At 39.8% G+C, this 23986-nt stretch overlaps 1 protein-coding gene across 1 annotated transcript in view; it reads right to left on the bottom strand.

The window, feature by feature from the left end:
- The window catches only part of mgat5 (alpha-1,6-mannosylglycoprotein 6-beta-N-acetylglucosaminyltransferase), a 99433-nt gene that overhangs the window by 32023 nt on the left and 43424 nt on the right, over positions 1 to 23986 (bottom strand). The window contains exons 4-7 of the mRNA XM_026947769.3: positions 17303 to 17379; positions 12334 to 12423; positions 2484 to 2555; positions 1460 to 1621 (exon numbers count right to left, since the gene is read on the bottom strand). Of these exons, the coding sequence (XP_026803570.1) occupies positions 1460 to 1621; positions 2484 to 2555; positions 12334 to 12423; positions 17303 to 17379 (401 nt within the window). The remainder of the gene's footprint in view (positions 1 to 1459; positions 1622 to 2483; positions 2556 to 12333; positions 12424 to 17302; positions 17380 to 23986) is intronic.

The following is a 23986-nucleotide window of genomic DNA, read 5'->3' as shown; positions in this document are numbered from 1 at the left end:
TGGATATTGGATTCAGATCAGGTGTCGTTTCAGCGAGGGATTTAAAAGGAGAGAATAAAGCGCGATGCGTCGGACAGAGAGCGAAAATCATATTGCGGCAATTAACTTTGTGGTCACGTCGGGTTATGATGGCTTCCGGAAGGTTCTACAGAGAAAATCTGTGGTTTGGAGTCACAGTGAAAATCAGTCGATTGGAGAGTTGTGGTCATCATATTTTTTTTTTTTTGACACACACACACACGCACACACAGTTTAATTTAGGGCTCAATTGCTCAAAATGACACTTCCAAATCAGGCAGTCTCTCCTCTCTCTGTGTGTGTGTGTTTGTGTGTGTGTGTGTGTGTGTATTTGGGTGGTTGCCACGGTGTTTGGCTGCAGGTGAAAGAGAAGAGTCTCGTCGCACATACTCTCAAGGGAAAAGAGTGTTCTGGATGGCGCGTGCGTGTGTGTTTGTCTCTCGGCACGACACGTGTGTGAATTATTTAGCAGTGTGTGTATTATTTAAAACTGGCAGGTACACGCCACAATGGCTTTCCCGTGTTCCTTTCTGAATAACGCACTTAACAAAGCACCAATACAGAGCTTCCTAAAACAACTGCTGCTACAGAACCAGGATGAGACACTGATACACTGTTTATACTGAAGCGTAGGTGTTTAGGGAATTCTTTGTCCCTTGAGGAGGAGAGGAGAACAGAAGAGAGGAGCAGAGAAGGAACGAGAACTGGGGAGGAAAGAGAGGGACGTGAGAGGAAGAATAATAAGAAGAAATGAAAGATATGGGAGACGGAAGGAGATGAGAGGTGAGGGAGAGACGAAAGGAGAGGCAAGAAAAGAGGAAACGAGAGGAAATAAGAAGGCAGAAAACTCGAGGACGAGAGGAAGAGGGGAGAGTAAGGGAATAACAGAGAAGACTACACAAGTAAATAGAAAACAAGGAAAGGAGAAGGAAGGGAAAAAAGGAAAGGACAAGAGGGAGGAGAGAAACGGAAGAGGGAGGAAAAGGAGGAAAGAGTGAGAGAAGAGGAGAAAAGGGTATGGAGAGGAAGAGGACAAGACAAAAAAACATTAGAAAAGAAAAGACAAAAAAAAGTATAGAAATAAGAATAGAGATAAGGTATGAAACAAGTAGTGAAGCAAAGAAAAGACGAGAGAAAACAGGAAGAAAATAAAATCGAAAAGAAAAGAGGGAATGAGAAGAAGCAAGAAGAAGAGAAGAGGAAACAGGAAGTCACAAGTGACAGAAGAAAAAAAGAAAAGATGAGAAGAAACTAAAAGAGGGGATAAAAAGACACTTGGAATGGGATGAGACGAGATGAGTAGGTGAGATGAGACAGGAGAAGACTAAATAAGCAAGAAGAGAAGAAGGAGCGAAAGAGGGACACGGGGAACAGGCAAATGACAAGAGCAGCAGAAGATGGACGGAGGTCAGATGAAGGAAGCAGAAGTGGAGGAGTGTACCTTCTTTCGTTTGCGGGTGCGCAGGTCTTGTTTGAGACTGAGGGAGTGCACGGCGCTGAGCCACGGCTCCTCCATCCGCTTTATCCTCAACATCATCCAGCGGAACTCCTCGCGCCGCGACATCACGCGATACAGCTCGTCCAGACTCGTCCGGATCTCCAGCTAAAAAGCATGTTACAATCAGTTTAGCTGTTTGAGCTCTTTTCAACGTTACAGAGGGTAAAGAAAGCAGCTAAATGTACTTTGTTAGTCTGAACATACTGTCTACAGTCGACTACGCAAGACTACACTACGGAAAATTTTGCTTTAATGGATCGTTAACACTTTGAAATCACTTTCCATGAGCTGTGAGATCGTTTTTTAATCCCTCTCAGCCCATTCTTGAAGGAATTCCTCCCACAGTTAGTTTTTAAAGCTAAATAAATTGAAATAAAATCCTTGCGCTTTGGCGTAGCTATTAATATTGTGACCAGCACTTTGTGAAGGTGTGCTTTCAGAGCCGCGGGTTGCATATCACTATTCAATCCTACCCAGCTAGTTTTGAGTCAATTGTGCTGCGAATTCCAGCTCAAAGAAGCCGATCCAAACTTGTTTTCAGATCATACTGAGGACGGAGTTGAACACGGCATTAAAACCTTCCAGACACTGGTAGACGTTGCATCCTTCCTCTATTATTAAGCTATAAGAAGCTACCTTATATTTTAAGAATTGGCATGCCTTTACATAGTGTTATACTATGACACATTATCATTTTGCACATTCATTGCACTGGATTATTTACTTTCCTTTACTTTATTTACTTTCTACTTTCCTAATATTAGCTCAACACTAATAGTTTCATTGTCAAGCTACTGCATATCAGATTTCAGCCTTCTACTGCGACTGCCTGTTTCATGGCTGTTCTGTTTTGGCAGCATAAAATTACCGGCTTATTAATGTTCAACTGCTTTTATACACTGACAGCCCCAGTTTGTGTGCACGTGTGCATGCGTGTGTGTGATGTGTTACAGAAGAACACACTTACCTGTCCCTGTTTTTCAAAATCATCATTAGTGCTGCTGCCCCTCCATGGCAGACGAGGACACCAGTTCTCAACCTGTGAGAAAAAAAAAAGAAAAAAAAGATCCGGTTAGTGTGTGTGAGTGTATGACACATGTTGAAGAGTGTGTGTGTGTATTTGTTTTTCACAACCCGGTTCAGTGCATTGATGAGCAGGTACTGTAACTCTCTGTGTGAAAAACAGATGTGGTGCTGTCGGCTTTGTGGCCTTTCTGACCCTCAGCTTTTACCTCTTTCTTGCCTGTGCTTGTCTTTTCCTCTCTGAATGTGGTTCATTACACTGTCATCCATCTGATCACCAACCAGAAACACACACACCTACACACACATACTGTTCTGCCTGACCTGTGTCAGCTATCAAAACAATCCACTAACTTTTTTGGCCATCTCCCACCAGCAGTACATCTGACCCACACCAACTCACATAACATCTAACAGCAGACACGTTTCCACAGACTTTGTGTGTAATGCTAATGGGGAAAAAAAAAAAATATATAAAGGCTTTTACAGTGCAATTTTTCTGCTGGTAGCTCATTTCCATCAACTTATCCAATTATGATAAAATCATTCCACAAATTATTTCTGGGGAAAACAACAACAACAGCTAGCTAACATTACACAACCTGATGTTATTAGCTAACCAGCGTAAGTTACGTATCTAGCTGTATACGCAATTACATTAAGCAGGGGGCGTAAACTGGTGGAGCCAGTAAAGTATTTCACTTTTGCACTTGAAAAATACTGTATCAGAACCGATAAATGTATATAAGATAGTGACTCTAGCTTTTTAAACATCAACCAACGCGACTTCTGTAGCAAAAGCTCTGCGTCTTATCCAATCACGTGGATTTATGCAAATTATTTACCTTAAAGCAGCTCATCGGACAAGAGACTAGCTACAGACCTAGAGCTAGCTACAAAAGTTGATGAAAAAAACAGAATGTTTAAGGACAAATAACAGAAGTGTTGGTTTATTCTCACAGCATCAAATACAAATACTTAATGATTAAGAACAGAAACAAATATTTTTGACTTGAGACACGGTGGTTTTGATGTGATGGTGGCAGAACGTCTCATGTATACACAACACAACATTCTTCCTGGGGGCCTAGAATTCCAAGCTTACACTCTTGGATAATGGCTTGGATTAGAAAGGTGGTATACTTGCGCAATATATTTAAAGTATACTATATTGTACTAAATTGCTGTCGCAATTAGCTGCACTAGCTTTCATTTTCAGGTCTTCAGATGCTCAGGTTTTAGTACAGTTATGAAAGTGACCCGTTGCTCCATTTAGGCCAAAGTGCCTAAAATTACACAGTCAATATGCAATGCAGTGTCAAATAATTTTATCTAGGCTCATCTTGTTTTTGATGAAAAGTCTGGAGACTAAGTAACTGGAGACTAGTAGGTAGGAACATAAGTTATGAGTGGGGAAGTGAAGAAACGTCGGACCACAATCGCCATAGGATTGGGCCATAGGATTCAGTCGCTTGGATTAGTCGCTTTACAGTGTAATACTTAATTTGCATACAACTGAGCAAATGGGTCACCTTGTCGCTTGTTGCACATGTACACAGATTAAACAGTCACCTGTCAGTTTGTCACTTGCTATTGTGGACATAAGGTAATACAAGGACTAACCTTGGTTTAAAGTACTGAATGGCTTCCAAAGTTTCAGGCCGAATGAAACAGATTACAAAAACAGTTATTTTGTAATCCAGTAGTGTTTTGATATCATAAAGTCTTGATATCATAAAAGGCAATTATTGTGATGTACTTGTTATATATCTTCTCTCAACTTCACAGATAAACAATGGATCTCCCAGCCAACAATCTTCCAGCAAGCTTTGTTAAGACCATCACACACACAGGCTGTTGGAGCGTGTAGAGTCGCCGGAGTGTGTGGTTTCTGGCGTGTGTGTGCTGCTGGCTGCAGCTAATGTTCCAGGCCATTAATTTGCCTGCTTTCAGTCATCCGCTTAAACAGGCTTTTACTACCCATCATTCATCACACACAGACCCTTTGACCCTCTCCACTCACATCAATTATACATCCTATTACTGACGGACAGAGGGAAGAAGAACAGGAGAGAGAGAGAAAGAAGTAGTGATGAAGAGAGACAAGAAAATGGAACAAGTGCAGGAACAGAAGAAATGATATTAGCAGGAGAAGAGAGGACGATCTGTCTGTCTGCAGAGACTGCAATTTCCTCAGATATCCTGTCAAGTTAGCTTGTTTTTATCCGGCTAGAAAGCAGTTGGCAGTTTGTGAACCTTTTCTTACAGTCGGATTAGCTGATATGATAGCACTGAAGATTATTAACATTCACAATAAAAATTTTTTAAATCCTCTCAGAAAAGCTGTCAAAAAGGCTTAAATTAGCCCACTTAATAGAGCTATGAACATTCAAAACTATTAGAGATTAAAGATTATCCTCAAGTTATCTGATGTTAGCTAACTGGCTAGCATTAGGAGAGAAGATTATGAGTAAATATAAATGTCTTAAGCATCCCTTCAGAAATCCTGTTGATTAGCTAATGTTAGCTAGCTGTCTAGCATTAAAATTGCTGATTGTTAGCATTCATTAGCATTATTAAAACTTAAAAGTCCTCTCAGAAATGCCATCAAAATAGCTTAAGTTAGCCAGCAAGGTAGAGTTAGCAATAAGGAGTATGAATATTCAAAGACATATGACTTAAAGATTAGCCCTAAAATCCTGTCAGGTTAGCTGATGTTAGCTAGCTATGTTATTAGCAATGAAGATGAACAACGTTCAGTATGAAAACATAAAAATCCTCTCAGAAATCCTGCTGAAATAGGTTACATTATCCAGCTAGCTTTAGTTAACAGTAAAGATTTTGAACATTCAACAATAAGACTTAAAATCCTGTCAGGTTAGCTCATGTTAGCTATTGTTAGCAGTTAAGATTATGAATATTTGTGAATATGTCCTAGGTATCCCTTCAGAACTCCTGTCAGGTTAGCAGTTGCTAGCTAGATAACACACATAATCAGTAAAGATTATTTATGACCATTTATGAGCCTGACATAAAATTGTCTACAAAAAGACCTCGCAATTTAGCTCATGTTAGCCAGTTGACTAGCATTAGCGGTAAAGAGCAGGGAAATCATCCTCTCTCTTTTGTTAGCAAGCTTGCTAGCACAATTGGTGAAAATTTCACATACTTTAAGTCCAAAAGTATTCAGCAACCTGAAAAATTATGATGTGCTAAAACGGCCAAAGTAAAATCACTAGACACTTTTTACGCTCAGAAGCGCTACCAGAGTCTTCTGCAGTTTGGAATTTGATGATAGGACGACGCACTGAGAGAAAACGCCATTTCAGCATGGAGGCAACTGAGGAGTGAAAGCTTCAAACCAGATTTTTGGGGGTTTTAAAATGTTTGTTCATGTGGAGGTATCTGTGTTCCTGTATTTTATCATGGATCACTGTAACCTGTCATTATTAGTAGCTGATTTGAGACGTTAATCCTAGACAAAAATCACACTCGAGTACACAGGGTATAGTTTATAGCATATAGCGCACCATTTGAGAAGCGACTATGCACAAATTGGATGGCCGCTGACTTCCTTAATACATAACGTCATACAGTATTATAATACATAACTTCCACACAGTATTGAGTCCAAGATACACCCACATTCTCATAGACGACCTCCAAGGCACACCTACTGAGCTTCTCTAATTTCACTATATGAGCTTGAGAGAGATAGAGAGAGTGTGTGCCGTATAAGGAAGTATGGAAACAAGGAGAAATCTGACCACGCAAAGCCCTATTCGGATTGGATTAATTTTACATGAGGAGGTGGTGTAATTATAGCTGGAGTATCTTCGGGATTTTAGTCCCGTCTGATTGAGTAATGTCAGTAATTATTTACAGACTATGCGTGTATGCGTCTAAAAAGATTACTCTTTATATTACCCTCTATAAAATGGCCTGCAGAAATAACCCCAGGGAAATATACACTCACCGTCCACTTTATTAGGAATACCTTTATACCTGTACATTCAAATCAGCCAATCATGTGGCAGCAGCACAATGCCAAAAAATCATTCAGATACAGGTCAAGAGCTTCATTTAATGTTCGCATCAAACATCAGAATAAAGAAAAAGTGTTAAAAAGTGTTAAATAGTTTTAGTATTTAAGAAACTGCTGATCTCCTGGGATTTTCACACACAACCGTCTCTAGAGTTTACCCAGAATGGTGCGAAAAACAAAAAACACCGAGTCCTGTGGGTGGAAGTGCCTTGTTGATAAGAGAGGTCAGATGGAAATAGCCTCGAGCTGCCAGGAAGGATATAGTTACTCGAATAATCATTCTTTACAACCGTGGTGAGCAGAAAAGCATCTCAGCATGCACAACACATCGACCCTTGAGGTGGATGGGCTACAAGAGCAGAAGACCTCATCGGGATCCACTCTTGTCAGCCAAGAACAAGAATCTAAGGATATCATTGGCACAGACTCACCCAAACTGGACAGTTGGAGATTAGAAAAAAAATAATCCCCTGGTCTTTTTCCAGTCGTCAGCTGTTCGGTTTCGGTGAGTCTGTGCCCGTGATGGCCTCAGATTCTTGTTCTTGGCTGACAGGAGATTCTTGCTCTTGGCTGATGTGATCTTCTGCTGTTGCAAGCCATTCGCCTCAACGTTTGATGTGTTACCACAGTTGTAAAGAGTGATTATTTGTGTTACTATAGACTTCCTGTCAGCTCAAACCAGGCTTGTCATTCTCCTCTGATCTCTCTCATCAGCAAGGTGTTTCAGCCTGCAGACCCTCCGTACACAAGATTCTGAAATACTCAAACCAGTCAATCTGGTACCAACAATGATGCCACAGTTAAAGTCACAGAGATGACACATTTTCCCCATTCTGATGTTTGATGTGAACATTAACTGAAGCTCTTGATCTCTATCTGCATGATCTCATGCATTGTGCTGCTGCCACATGATTGGCTGATTAGACAACTGCATGAATGAGCAGGTCTACAGGTGGTTTTCCTATTAATGTAGATGTCATCCAGCAACATTCCTGGACAGACATATGTCTAGAAATCTTACACGTAGTACGTGTGACACGGGAAGAATGCGGAACGAAGGAAAGCTCAAGAGATAGCTAGAGAATGAAGAAGAGGAGATGGAAAGAAAGTGAAGCGGTGAGAGTAACAGATAATGAGTTAATATAGGGATGAGAGATAGAAGAAAAGAGATCGAGATAGGGTAAGAAAGAGGAAGGTTTATAGAAAGACGCAGACGGAGAGAAGCAGAGAAGGAATGGTTGATATGGAAATGCATTCACATTGCCATGGCGACCAGGAGAGACCATCACCGACACTGTGTGTGTGTGTGTCTGGGAGTGTGTGTAGAGCTGCTATGTTCTTTCTTTACAAATGGAAATGTATGTGTGTTCACATCAGGAGAACCCATGACCACATGAGAATACTAAGTCATTCATTCCATCACTAAGTACATCCACACAGGCCTCAAACATGTTAACACACACACACACACACACACACACACACATGTTAATCACACACTTCATCCTGCATTTACCAATTAAACTATGTTAAAAAGGCTATGTTCACATTACACACTTATTTATTACATTCATAAACATTCATAATTCCAAATGAACCTGAATGCACCTCTCCCCCAAATAGAACCGCATACACACAAACACACACACAATGCATCCATAACACTATGCAGCAGATGAGGTTGGTTATGGGTGCGTCTGTGGGGCGCGTGTTGTGTGCGTGTGTGTGTGTGTGTGTGTGTGTGTTGGAGGGGGAGGAGCAGGGGTGCACACGTCCAACCTGAGGTCAGTCTAATTCCAAACGAGCTCAGTTTATTTACATAATTGCCAAACATTTGCTTAGTCAGCTGTTTCTGTTAAGGATGCATGCCACTAAAGATTCAAGGTATACTTATACTTCTGGGTGTCTGTGTGGGTGCGTGTGTGTGGGTGCGTGCGTGCGTGTGTGTGTGTGTGTTTATCCTCCAGGCTATGAGTTCTGTGAATATCAATGAGCAGAACTCATTTGAATTGTGTGGAAGGTATGCATGAGAGAGGGAACAGGAGAGAGACAGAGACAGCGAGAGAGAGAGAAAGAGAGAGAGTGAGACAGAGAGATAGAGAGAGGGGTTTTAAATAGCCTTTAATGGGACAATTACTAATGAAACATCTGCACATATAACAGCACCACCCTATAAACTTATTCCATGCCATGTTGTTAAGAAAAAATAAATAAGCAGTTAAAAAAGGACGAAGGACTTTTTTTTTTTTTTGCCTTGCTGAGTATTTTGGCCCGAAGGCTGAATCTCATCCCAAAAAAATAACCTCAAACAAACAAACAAACAAGCAAAAAAAACCACTGTGGAGAAAAGTGAACAGACCAAAAAGCGGAACATTAGGAATTAGGTGCACTTGGTGTCCCCATGCACGATCCTCTACTGGAGGTCAGCAGTTCATTTATCAATTGGAGGCTTGTACAGGGCCTCTGGGGAACGAGTCAGTCAGTGCCAAGACCAGCTGGTTAATGAACCTCCAGCCAAATGATATGCCTGGCGCACCTTCACACAGACTGTATACACGCTGTTCTCTCCAACTGACCCCATATACCAAGTCGTAGGGTGGCAAAGGACAAAGCGCACCTGTCGTCCTCATTCCACTTCCTCGCAGCAGTTATAGTAGGAAAGTCGTACACTTCTTTACTTCTTCACTATTCACCATACACACTGTTCTGTACCTAGCACAATAGAGCAGCCGTAAGGGAGACTGCACTCTGATTTTGGACAACACTTCCAATAACGTCATGACCTTCCAATACGGCTACACGATTCTTAATGGTTGGTTGAAATCTCTATTCTCACTCTGGATGTGTTGACTTATTTTGTAAGGAACAATATATGTACAGTCATGTGAAAAAATTAGGACCTCCCATTAAATATTCAGTTCTTTATCAAGAAATGTCAACATGTCAGTTTCTGATCTTGTTTTAATTTGTACCTGTAGATGAAAGTGATGTAATTGCATGGAAACAACAAAAAAAATCACTTTGTTTTCACTTATTAAACAAAAGAAATTAACAAAAATGAGTATTTCATCTGAGGAAAAAGTTAGGACACACTATGCCCTGATAGCTAGTGTTTCCCGCTTTGGCTGAAATACCCTCAATGAGACGTTTTTTGTAGACGTTTCATCGACCAGTCTCTGACATCGACTGGAAGAAAGTTTTCGCCACTCCTCAATGCAGAATTCTTTCAGCTGTGTGATGTTTGAGGGGTTTCTCGCGTGCACAGTCCGTTTCAAATCCCCCCCCAGGATCTCAATAGGATTTCGATCCGGGCTTTGACTTGGCCATTCCAGAACTCTCCATTTTTTTTTTACTTTTCAGCCAGTCCTTGGTGGATTTACTGCTATGTTTTGGGTCATTGTCGTGTTGCAAGGTCCAGTTCCGCTTCAGCTTCAATTTTTTGACAGATGGTCTCAAATGTTCCTCAAGCACCTTCTGATCCAATGTAGAATTCATAGTGGATTCTCTGATGGTGAGCTGGCGAGGTCCTGCTGCAGCAAAGCTTCCCCAAACCATAACACTTCCACCTCCATGTTTCACAGTTGGTATGAGGTTCTTGTGCTGGAATGCTGGATTTGGTTTACTCCAAACATGCCCTCTGTTATTGTGTCCAGATAATTAAATTTTAGACTCATCTGTCCAAAGCACATCATTCCAGAAGTCTTGGCCTTTGTCTATGTGTTCTTTGGCACACTTCAGTCTTGCCCTCATGTTTTTCTTAGACAGCAAAGGTTTCCTCCTTGCACACCTCCCATGATAATTAAAGTTGTGCAGTCTCTTTCTGATTGCAGATTCATGCACTTTGACATCAACTGTAGCAAGAGCTTGCTGTAGGTCCCGTGATGATATTTTCAGGTTTTTGGGGACTTCTTTAAACATCTTGTGGTCTGCTCTTGGGGTGAATTTGCTTGGACGGCCTGACCTGGCCATGCTGGCAGTTGTTTTAAATGTTCTCCACTTGTAAATGATTTTCCCGACAGTGGAATGGCTGATTTACAAACTCTTTTGAGATCTTTTTATATCCCTTACCAGACTCCTCAGCATCAACAATCTTCTTTCTGAGGGCCTCAGAGAGCTCTTTGGATCTCACCATGGTGATACCTCTCACTTCAACAATAAAGAGCAAACCAAACTAAATGTCTGAGGTTTAAATAAGGCAAGCCTCCTTCAAAATGCTCTGTAACGATGCTCTAATAATTTGCACCTGATGTGATACACCTGTAGGTAATTTTAGCCATTTTAAGTACAAGTAAATGTGGGGGCGTCCTTACTTTTTCCTCACAAGAAATTGGATTTTTTTAAAATGACATTTTACAGATTATTTTAAAAAGACTTTTCTTTGGTTTTATTTGTTTAGTTATATTACTTGAATCTCCCAATATTGTTAAAATGAAGAACAAATGTCCATATGTTTCACGACATAATATAAATCATTTGTTTAGGACACACTTGTTCCTTCTCAGTACAAGCGGCAGGGTTTTAAAATTCACCCATAGCTTTCGAACGTTGTTTCTCCCTTTTTACTTCTGTAGACTCGCTGTGCTTCAGGTGCTCCTACTACATACTATAGACCACTATATAATCAACTATAATCAACTATAATCAACTATAAGGACATCCCTTATATCCTCCATCACCCAGAGCTGCTATCTCAGCGTTCACAAGAGGCCCAAGCATGCAAAGGACTGACACAATGATTAAAAACCATTTTAAAAATGGCTCTTCCAACACCCAGGAACCAGCTGGTGTGTCAGACATCCTCAGGAGTCAAACACCTCCCACATGGCACACTCAAATGCTATTGTCTCTGGCTCAAAGGCACATTTATATCCGTTCCTTCAACCATTCATGCTAAAAGAAGCTGCTCTCAAGATCAGAAACTGGAGCAGTGCCATTAGACACCATGTAATGAATTATAGATTGGCCTCAAAACATTTTCTTTACCGTTATACATTTCCAAAGATTTTCTTCTGGAGTGCTATGACTGACTTTTACTGTAAGTCTCATCCAAGAAACCATTAATGTCATACACACACAAACACACAGTGTGCTTCCCACACACACGATGAGCTATACATCAGGCTCGCAGAGTATACTGGGATATACAGCCAGCAAGCAATTTTCTGTCAAATCTATAAATATTTTGTAAAATGGTTACGAATTTGGTGGTCTGTGGGGACGGACAGAGCAGAACAGAGCATCGGTAAACCAACAAAAAACAAGAATTAGGCAGAACACCACAGCCGGCCCGGTAAATTATTCTCCATCCTCGTAACTGTTTTGGCTAATTATTCTACAGGTTTAACCACTCACACCACAACACTACCATTCCCCCATGACACCCTGGCCTTTCCCTTCAGCCCTGCGGAAAAAACTGCTCTAAAGTTTACACAACCACCATAGAAACCACATAAGAATCAGATTCAAGCTCCTACTGATGACATTTTTTACAGCAGCTGTTTACAGCTGGTATTTTTGAGAAGGGGAAGTGGTTACCTTTTTTCCTAGTAAACCGAAAAGCTGTCGCTCCTTCATAAAGGAAGGAAAAAAAAAAAAACACCTTCACGTATCAGGTCAAAATAACCCGTACGTAATCTCATGGATATGTGATATCTTTCTGAAATTGAGTCAAGCATGTAGAGTTTTATACTGAGGGGAAAAAAAAAAATTAGAAAGACTACTAGATGTTGGTTATAAAGCATGAACTCACCTCGCTCAGGTAGATGAAGAAGCTACACGTGGTTCCGTCCACGCCATAATTCGCATAGCACGCATCTGAACGCCACATGTCCTTCATCCACTGAGGACGAGAAGAGGCAGAAAAGACTTGGAAATTAAATCACTGAAACAAACAATGCTTCTAACAGCTATTAATTAAAGCATGTTTTAATCAAGCACAACCCCACCATCACATCTGCAACATCTGCACATGATCTGCCTACCACAAAGTGTCTACACTTATATTTAACTTACTGTTCTTTTTTTTTTTAATTATATTTATTACCTTACTGTCACTTTACGATCTGGACACTTTATTTCTTTTGACACTTCATGCATCTACCTTACATATTGACTTACAGATAAGTGTGTCTTGTTAGCATTTGGTGTCTGTAATGCCATGTGTTACAAACAGTTTCCCTCAGGGATCAATAAAGCTCGTTCTGTTTGCCTGTCTGTAATCACACTCCTTGTGCGTCATGCCCTTGTGCGTCATTTACATCACACGATCAAGCGGCCGCCACGCTCATTTTTACAGTCGTTTAGGTTTGAACTATGAACGGCCATGTCTAGCTAGCGTGATAGCCAGCTAGCGTACTAGCTACAAGACTAATTCATTTGGAATAGATGCAAGACACTGGATACGGAAAAATTCACAGTCATGTAATATTTTGTATTGTAATGTGTCTGTTTAGGTTTATACAAATCCACCAGCATTTATTTTTTCTGTTTTGCAAAGAAAATGATCAGATGTATGCCAGTGCCTTCTGTGGAAGTTCTGTTACTTCTCTACAGCCACAATACCTCAAATGTCAAGGTCCTGTAAAAGGTCGTGTATCAAGATATAGTTGAGTTGATAAACTAGCGGAATGGCCTGCGAATTCCCCAGGGAGAAACGGCAGGGGAAAGTTCACGTGTTTTTAAAGGAATTAAAAACAAAAACAACTCACTAGAAAAATTTAAAAAAAAAATATCATTATAGGAAAATATAAGTACCAAAATTACAAATGTACATAAGCTAGGCAAGACTAAATGTGATTAGGTTATGCGGACGTTCTATTCTACGTAATACAATTTGTTATTTAACAAAGAGAAACGTATAACCATGGCTAGTTTTCTGTGAGGAGACGTTTACTGAACATGTCTAGAAGGAGTCTCCAGTGTCAGTGCTTTGTAACTGATAGTAAGTTTTCCCAGGACAGAGGAGTTTACACTTTCCAGTTTTTCACTAATACGACAAGCTGCGTTTTTTTTTTTTTTTTTTTAAATTAAATTTAAGAAAGGGAAAAACAAGAGGCTGCTGAGGGAATGACTGTTTATAGCTGCTATAACGTAAGTGATAACAGGAACTGACTTGTTTTGCGGACGTTCCGCAACATCAAATGTAACTATAAATGTAAACTAAAAAGATATTTCATTCATTAACAAATAAAAATTGCTGTAATCATTGGCAAACTGTCATTTTATAAGAGTAATAAGACACTTCAAGGCATGCTGTTACAGGAAAAGTCCACTTCACATTGGAACACGTCAAACCATCTGGTCACTGATTATTTCTCCGTTGTGTTTTATTCCTTACGTTTCACTTACCCCAGTCATTTCTAAAGAAAAAAAAAAAGGCTTCTGAACTTGTTTTAAATATTTAATGCACTGAAGTACAAGCGATCCTTCTTTGACCTCGACATTTCTCTCATCCTAATACTGTTACTATCTGATAATATGTGCCCGGTGAAGGACATATTGATTGGCTCAGATCACTCTTATTGATTATGCGCCTCAGATGAAGATGATAGGGGGATGAAGATTTGCTGACCTCGGTGGTCACGACGTAACCCAAGTAGCAACGGACCAGGAATAAACCATGCAATCTGAAATCGGAGGCATGGGATGTTAAAATATTCAACGTCATAATGCTAGAGTCAGGAACATACGGTATAATTTACCTGAATTTTTCCAGGTTCTGCTACTAAATAGGATGAAACATGTCCTAGTGGTATGCAGTAATTTGTAAAGAAAAAAACAAATCTTATATGAATATATTTTATGTAGATGATCCATCAAAACACTGGAATTTCACGGTGTTGTCAGTGATACACTTGGGCTGATTTTCGTAAATGAACTGATATTATTGAGATTAAGGATAAACACCGAGCCACATTTAATGCCTTATTGGAGTGTTTCCCAACCCGTAACCCGGGTTACTGCTTACATTCATGTTTTCTCTGCTTTATCACACTCTTATTGATTCAGGAAGGGCTTGATAATTAGCTGGTTAGCCGTGCGTAGAACAGGGGTGCGTTTTGTTTTACGGCGAAATCTGTTCACAAGTTAATCAAGCCTGAGTAAACACATCTTGGTACTACTTGTAGTTGAAAACGTTTCAGAATCGTAAGAAAAAAAACTTATTTAAGTGGTTTAATAGTTTCTACAAAAGTGAAAACCTCTCACTGCACATGAACGCTGATCTGAACACCGCATTTTTCAAGCCGTTTTTACCCGGAACTCATAGTTTTCATCACTGATTTACAGCCTTTTTACTTTTACGAGGAATAAAACACTTCCTGCTTCAGGAAAATAATCAAAGACCGGGTGATGTGATGATAAATTACTGTGACCACCTTGAGGTTGATTCCTTGCCAAATTTGACAACTTTTTTTTAATTAATATTAATGAAAGAACAACACATCATGCTTTTTTTTATCTGTTTATAGGTACATTTAATGTTGTAGAACTGTAGATCTGAGAAACAAGTTAGTCCTTGTGTTACAGCAGTTCACCAGCATCTCTCTTTTCTTTCTTCTGACGTTAACAAGAAGAAAAAAACAGTTTATCATACGACTTTGAAAATGCAAACGCAATATCTTCTGTCCTGAAGACTTTCCTGTGATGGAAAAACGTACTGAACTTACAAAGCACCGTCACTGGAGACTCCTTCCATAAATGTTAAATAAATATGAAACTAAAGCACATACACATTCTTCTTTGTGAAATACAAGCAACTTTTGCACCACAATTAAAGGTAGATGTTTTTTTTTTTTTTTTTTTTGGCCATAGACTCAAGCAACAATACTGCAAAAGCATGTATAACATTTTCATTTCTCACCAACACACTTTTCTACAACCACTAAAGGTTTCATTCGTCTCCTCCGTCTTAGTCGCCATTGCAATTAAGAAGCCGGAATAAATCTGAACTCTCAGTTTTCAATTAAAGGTTCAATCACCTAAAGCCAATAATTACTGCTATTAACCATGAAGCGAATTTAAATTTCTCATTACGAGATGAATGTGGCTGAGAGAAAGGAGTATCGCAGACTTGGCTGTATCATATCAAGGCTTGGAATTTCTCAGTGAAGACTCCACGGCTAAGATCATTTCATTAAAAAAGTTTGGGTCGTGATTGTAAAAATAAATACAGCGGATGAGATGAACATAGAGATGGGAAACGCAACAGACGTAAGCTTTGGGATATTTTTTTTAGCCTCTGTATTACCAAAATGCTATCGCGAGCTACTTGCGTAAGAACGTTTAATCAGGAGGTTTGTGCTGAGTCGTTCTCCACGTGCGGATTAATCTAACGGCTCTGAGTGCGCTCATTCAGACAGCAAACGGGGCTGCATCCCAAACCACATAATCCACACTAGGAATTGGCCCTAAATAGTACTAACACCAAGAGTGGATTAGCTATTTACTATATACAGGAGTACGCAGTTTGGGAGGCGGCCCATGTATTTATGACTCTGAGGACAGTATAATCTCTTGTACTTCCTCAGTGCTACAGTAGCATTATGAGAATAAAAGTTTATTGCACTCATCAGAGTGAGAAACAGGTGAAAGAGCAACGCTTTCTTACAGTCCATTTGCCTCTCTCAGTTTTATTACGGCTATTAAAAGCTTATCGGTTGTGAAATGGAAACAAAGATGAATCGTCGTAAGGAAGAAAACACTTCGGGTCATGCAATTCTAAGAAAATAATCAATGATGCAGTAATGTGGAAGTTGATTTTTTTTCCTGTAAGCGGTCGTACACCGCATAACCTTGTCGTCGATTTCATTTTTATTCATTTATTGTTACTTTTAAGGTTGTGAAACGTCCATGAAGGTTAGTTCCTGTTACCACATTTGTGAAAGTAGCTACTGTATAAACGGTCGTCCTCGACTGTACTAAAACATTTTTAAAAATTTGTGTGTCCGCCATACAAATTCCTTGAGTAAGCTGTTACTATAGAAACGATAAGATATTAGAATGAGCGCATTAACATAAACCTGCGATAGAAAATTAATCAACACCTTCCGACGAATCAGGATTGAGCATTCAGTGCTAAGGTTTTGGAAGTAATCCAAGATTGGGCTGTTTTTAATGATATCACTTTAGTGTCTGAATATTTGCATGAAAGTCGTTGTTTAAAACAATAATTTGCATTTGGTTTTACTGATTTTTTTCTTTTTTAATGCAACTGACTAACTGTCTCTGTTGAAAGCTCTGGGGAAAGGACACAGAAGCAGATGGTGTGTGTAATAGCATAGGTTTCGAGAGACTGGTTACTGTGTGCATCTGTGTGTGTTGCTGACCAGATAACAAAACAAGCGTGTTATTATCACTAGCTTCAGCATGTGCAATGTGATATCAATGCCACCGCAAGCAGATACATGTGCTCAGTGAATGGTGTGTGTATGTGCCACTGTGGAGCGCACACACACACACACACATCTATCACTTTTTCAGTTGAAACCGGTCCATATTGTGGTGACACATTTGGTATTTAAACTGATCAACATTTCCCACACTTAATATTCATTTAAAATAATCGCTGTAATTTCAGCTAAGACTGGTAACATGAGAAAGATCTGATTATCACTAATCAATATGAGATCAGTGTGATTAAATACTGTGTGTGTGTGTGTGTGTGTGTGTGTGTGTGTGTGTGTGTGTGTGTGTGTGTGTGTGTGCGTGTATGTGTTCACCTTCATTTTGCCCTCACAGTGCGGGAAGCCGTCAAGAGGTGGCAGCTCACACTTTTCCTGTGCTCCATTAAGCAGGTCTGGCAAAAGAAAGGAAAAGAGAAAAGGTCAATACTGTTATCTTTATCGTCATCATGGTCGTCGTCATCATTGCTGCATGAGAAAACTTAGATGACTTTCATTTGGGCTACGATTTCAGAATTTACTTTAATGCCAAAGGCTACAAGCCCATGATCAAAGCATGGGTATTACCTATTTAATTTTCTTTCTTTATTTTTATTATTTTTTTTAATTTATTTTTTCACAAAAAGGCAAACGTGTCCATGTTAGTGAAAGCATTGCATGTAGAAATAATAGTAATAATAGTATTAATAATAATAATAATAATAATAATAACAATTATAACCAGCAAGCAGCAAGTAAGGGTCCAAGCACTTTCTGGCCCCACCCCTTAGCAATGAAAGAAGACCAGAAGTCATTGGTACCACCTGTTCCCATAGAGATATAGTGAATTTGATAGTAAAACGTAAAGCCGTTTCTGAGATACAGCCTCACTTCCTGTTTTCAATAGCCCGCCCAAGTCGCAAATGAACACAAAGCTTGTCTGTTAACATCAGGTCATGTTGTTAAACAGATCTGCCCAGTTTGGTGTTGATACATAAAAAGAGTTCATGAAAAATGCCCTCAATTCCTGTCTGGCAACTTTGCCATCAAATTTGTTTGAGTTGTTACAGACTGACTGCCACGCATAACAACAACAATCCGAGAAGACAGGTTTTGTTCTGGTTGGTCTCTCATGGGTTTGTGATTTAAATTGAGTGACGATTAGACACACTTTGTAAGAGAAGAAGTGAAAAAATGTACAAAATCAAAATGGCCGACGACTTCTTTGGCAAATCACAAACATAATGAACACATAAAAAACTCGGCGCATTCTGGGAAAATCACAACAATATAATCGAGATGTCGAGAGGTTGAAAAATTATGAGCAATTTGACTAATTTGTGAATTATAGCGCCACCTAGAGGTGAATTTTGACACTCATGTACAAAGTTTGGTTTTTTTTGGTGATTATCGGGGTCCAAGCACTACTTCAAATGATCTACTTTATATTCGTAGTAAAATCGAATGAGTTGGAATCACCGGATGAGTTAGAGTCACAGAACATTTCCAAATATTGTGACAGTTAGCCAATAGAAAATCTGTAAAATCTGTAAAATTGGCCATATTTTTTTCCAATTAACATCAATCTTAAAATGCTACTTAAAGGCTAGCAGAAAAGTATGCATATAGTGCAAATGAGCTCAACATCTTCCCGGGTAGAAGTATAAATTCCTTGAGTGTTTTTTTTTTTTTTTTTGATCCATTTGAATGGTAGGAGGAAAGGCCTAGCTTATGTAAGACCGAGGGTCTGGAACTGTCGAGGGTCCCCTGAGGGTCACTGGAATCTGTAACGTTCCAATAAACTCTCAGGGGACCTTCAACAGTAAGAATGCAAACTCCAGTTAGTGAGTTGTAAACAGGAAATGTGGCATGTAGCAGAACAGCAGCTGTTCAAAAAAAAAGTTGATGAGCTATATTTAATCATAACTGAGAATCTGGGGATGGGATTAAAAAAGGGCACAATTTAATCAAATTAATAAAATTAGATGGTTGAAAAAATGTTCACCTGACTGTCTTAATAGCAGGGCTGCAATGCTAGCGGCGTATCACAACAAAAGCATTTAAATATATGGTAGTTGTAACAAGGGTAAGCCTGGATTATACAAAGTAACATGATGCAAATGATGCGACTCTGAGGCTTTTGCATAGAAACGTGGAGGAAAAAAAAAGCACAGGCCAATTGCCATTTGCACTATATCTAACGCTACGAAAATAGAACACTTCCTGCCAGCCAAACAAAAGAGGAGACAGAGTGTCTAAAAAAAACCTTTATGCAGAAGAGCCCGATTCGAGAATACTGAAAACACACACTTACTTAACAAAGAGATCACTGCTTGTATTCTTTACACATGTTTCGAAAAAGAAACATGCACATGTAACAGAGACCTGATTGGGCCTCTTGGGAGCCAATTAGCTAACAATACAGGAAAGACGATCATGATAATCATCACAGCTTCCAAATTTCCGTCATGAAATAGGACAACAAGAACAAGAGGTATAATGGATTATAAAAAGATCTCCACGTTTATCTTTTTGGTCTATGTGTAGCTACTATACTATAGTATACTATACTAGAGATGCATCGACACTGATAACGACACTAATAAGTATCAGTTAGATACTGTGATCATTTACTCGTTACTTGTACTCGTAAAAAAAAAACACCAGCATTTGATACTGTGTGGTGATGCTACGATTTTACGATTAATGATCAAAGCCAAACAGACCGCGAACCGTTCTCTGAAAATAGCAAGAGGAGAAACTACAGCAAAGTAACCAGATAAAAACATCGTAAACATAAAACCTAGCATGAGGACTTCATTGCTAGCGATAAGATAACACAATAACAACTAACACTGCAGCAGATGCTGGACAGGTGAGAAAATAATTATCTAGATGAGTAAAAACAACAGCCAAAACTCTTAGCCAGGAAGTTGTTCTTGACGATCAGCCGCTATTGGTCATTGACTACAAAGGATTCCGATGCAATGAAAACAAAAACTAGCTCTTCTTCACTTTTAGCCCTACTCGATTCAAGGTAAGTAACGTACCTAGCTAATGCACTTCATTTTAAAATCAACTTGCTAGCGTTTTAACGAACAATCCTTGTAGCTTAAGTGCATGAACGTGCAAGAGCGTGCTCTTCATGGCCGCTATGTAAACCAGGGGAACATAAACAAGGCAAAATAAAAGCATGAGTGACATCCGTAATGTCGACAACGCTAGGTGAGTAAAAACAACAGCTCTTAGCCAGTATGTTGTTCTTGACGATCAGCCGCTATTGGTCATTGACTACGAAGGATTCCGATGCAATGAAAACAAAAACTAGCTCTTTTTCACTTTTAGCCCTACTCGATTCAAGGTAAGTAACGTACCTAGCTAATGCACTTCATTTTAAAATCAACTTGCTAGCGTTTTAACGAACGACCCTTGTAGCTTAAGTGCATGAACGTGCAAGAGCGTGCTCTTCATGGCCGCTATGTAAACCAGGGGAACATAAACAAGGCAAAATAAAAGCATGCGTGACATCTGTGATTAAATACCAAGTAGGTTGATTATTCAGGTATTGGTACAGTATGGATGAGAACCGAAACATATGTACTTCAACCTGAAAAAATGGCATTGATGCATCGCTACTCTACATTATAGTCTGTCTGGTCTTAAAGTGGAAGAGTCACCCAGTCAGAAAGTCTTGTGATCAACAGTCCAAACCAGTGGACACCAGGAAGCAGAGTGCATCAGATATAAACACAACAATGTCATTATTTAGGATTTTTTTTCTGGGTTGGTTTTACCCCATAATGGCTTTGATGATAAATATCTCAATTTTCTCTACAGTTCTGGCACGAGGCAGCGGTTTCCGACACACGTGACCTTTCCCTTTAAGCCTGCGCCACATTCCATGATTTCTAGCTGCATTATAGTCAGGAGACCATGCTGTTTGGTTTTAGTCAGTTGGACTCAATGGAAAGTGCCACAGAATAGTGTGGAGAGGCTTTCATTTCTTGCCTCCTGATTGAGCATCAGGCCAGTCGGAATATGTTTGAATTTTTCCAATCATACCCTCGTACTGGCTTAAATCTACATTCTGTCAAGAGCCAGGCAAAGCTCAGAGCATGGAAAAAAGTATGTAAATCAAAATGATAGACAGCCATTTCTGAAGTAGAACCTTAGTGTGTGTTAACCCTTCTTCCAGTGGCAGTTCAAACCGACAGCGTGACCCACCCGAGGCCACACCCACATGCCATTTATTCTTTCGGCTTCGTGACTAAGCGCACACAGAAGCAGAAACAACAATAGCTACGGACTATTTGTTTGACTAGCGCTGTCTTCTACTAACAGTTCTGCAGTTGGGCGCAGTTCGGTGAAGCATTAGGAACATTCCACGTTTGTACAGACGAAAACTGAATGTATTGATTTAATCAGTGCAAGCAACATGAAATGTCACAACAGCCATGATCAAGACGAAATGCTTGCTGAAGGATCAACGAATAAATGAACATCTCTCAAATCTCTCTATTATGCTGTTGTATTTTTTTTTCTCTACAAAGGCAAAAAACAGCAGTGCACTTTGGGTATTTTGGTCTCTTCTGACCAATCATGTTTAATGTATCACTATATCTGGAAAATAACATTTCAGTGCCACATCAAACTATCAAAAGCTCCTTTAATAAAAGATGTTGCTCCTTTACTAAAAAGCACTTGGTGAACTGTAAGCTTCTGACTCACAACAGCAAGGAAATACTCTTATAAATAACACACTACACATACAACAAATACAGGCACTTTCACACATTAGTCTGTTTGCTGAGACTGAATCAGAGTGAAATTGACACTTTTCATTCATTTTTTTGTTTCATTATTTGGTTTGATTTGGTTTAATACATCAGAGTAAAAAGGGGGGAAAAAAAGCTTGGTTGAGGAATGTGTAGGGCTGAAAGAATATTCATAAAAGTCTTTCCTTCATTCATTGGTCAAAAATACGGAGACTGAAAAAGGAGATAAACCTTTGCTAAGTGCAAGTAGAAATAACGAAAAAGACAACCAAACATTAAACTGATGCTCAATAAATAATTAGATAATTACATCAACTAGTTTTAAACATTAAATAAAATTAGATAATTACATAAACTAGTTTTATACATCCAGCATTTTTGTTCTTTTTGTTCATTAGTCCAAATATTGAGAACATATAATATATCTGCAGAGCTACAGCTCTGTCCTTTGGCAGCTGGTATCTCCAAATAAATAAATAAAATAAAATAAAATAAAACAGTTGAATTGCTTTCACTGCAATCGCACTAGAGAAGACCTAGAACCGGACAGAGACCACCTTGTGTTCTCGCATGCCTAAAGAACCAAATAGGGTTCAATTTAAATGGACTAAGTGCTGCATATGTGAAATAGCCATAGAGTAAAAGCCTGCAGCAAACCATTAAGCATTAGCCATCAAGCAGACTAAAACACACACACTCACACACACTTTTCCACCAGCACAGGGCCAGCGTTAGATCAAAGTGCAACATGATATATGTAAGAACCTGGTCACATTTCCACTGGTGTCAGAGCTGAAACATTACTTACAAGCAGATTTGGGAGTTTCGGGGTTAGGTTTAGGGTTTACGCCGAGTTTAGAAACCATAAAGGATGTGCGAACTTCTGAATTTGAGAACATAAGGGATTAGACGGATTAGCAAGCAAGAGGCCAAGGGTAACACTCAACGCGATGCTACCACCACCATGCTTCACAGTGAGGATGATGCTCTTAGGGGGATTAGCGTTGGATTTCCGACAAACGCAGCACGTTGTGCCAAAGGCCTAAATGTTCAATTTTGGTCTTATCAGACAAGAGAACTCCAAATGGGGGCTCCTGATCGGAAGGTTGAGAGTTCAAATCCCAGCACCGCCAAGCTGCCACTGCTGGGCCCTTGAGCAAGGCCCTTAACCCTCAACTGCTCAGTTGTATAAATAAATCCTGAAAACCACTTCTAAATGCGCTTGATCTCCAATCCCTAAGATGTCACAGTCTTAAAAACCATCATATCATACATCTGTAATGGATATCATAACCTTTGTCAGTCAACATCATTCGCTGCTGCATCCACAGATGCAAGTTAAGGCTACACTCTGCAAAGCAGAGTCAACACTGAGTCAACTTCTCTGGGCTCGGTCTCATCTGAGATGGACAGCAGCACAGTGGAGGGGTGTTTTGTGGTGCGATGAGTCAAGATTTCAAATAGTTTTGGACAAAACAGCTGGTTTTCTTTCAGGGCCAAAGAGGAAAAGGACTATCCAAGCTGTTATCAGCGTCAGATACAAAAGCCAGCGTCTGCCATGACATGGGGTTGTGTCAGTGCCCATGGCATGGGGAACTTGCACATCTGAGAGGGCACCATTAATGCAGAAAGATATGGACAATTTTTGGAGCAACATATGCTGCCATCCAGACACCTGCCCAGAGTACAAGTGCATGGCTGCGTAAGCAGAGAGTGCAGGGGGTAGAGACTGGCCTGCCTGCAATCCTGACCTGTCTCCTACTGAGACTGTGTGAAAGGGGGTATGTTTCTGAAGAATGGGGATAAATTCTGCTTGCTAAACCAACTGGTGTCTTCAAATTCTTAATAAGTGTCTTTACAAGAACTGGAGATGTTACGCAGTGGTAAACACTTGACTGTCCCAACATTTTTTGGAATTGGGCTCGTATATGGCTCACCACACTTCCATAAAGTCCATCTTTGTGGAGTGTCCAGGTTGTGGTTGCTCAATTTCTCAGATTCTCCCATCGGTGCTGTGGATCTCTCCATCTTACCCTTGGCCCCTTTTTACAACGACTTCCATATTTTGGCTATATAGTGTAGATTTGTGACACATAATCACACTTAAGTCCATTACAGTTCCAGATTGTTTCCACTTCCTGCTCAGCTGCTTTTTGATATCGGAACCAAACCGAACCGACTAACATCCAGACTTTTTTTTTTTTTTTTGGGGGGGGAGGGGGGGGGTGGGGGTGGAAAAGTGAGGCAC

The sequence above is a fragment of the Pangasianodon hypophthalmus genome, chromosome 25 (assembly GCF_027358585.1).
Source record: "Pangasianodon hypophthalmus isolate fPanHyp1 chromosome 25, fPanHyp1.pri, whole genome shotgun sequence".
NCBI lineage: Eukaryota > Metazoa > Chordata > Actinopteri > Siluriformes > Pangasiidae > Pangasianodon > Pangasianodon hypophthalmus.
The sequence above is the reverse complement of the archived record's forward strand: the minus strand, read 5'-3'. Positions and strand labels throughout refer to the sequence as shown.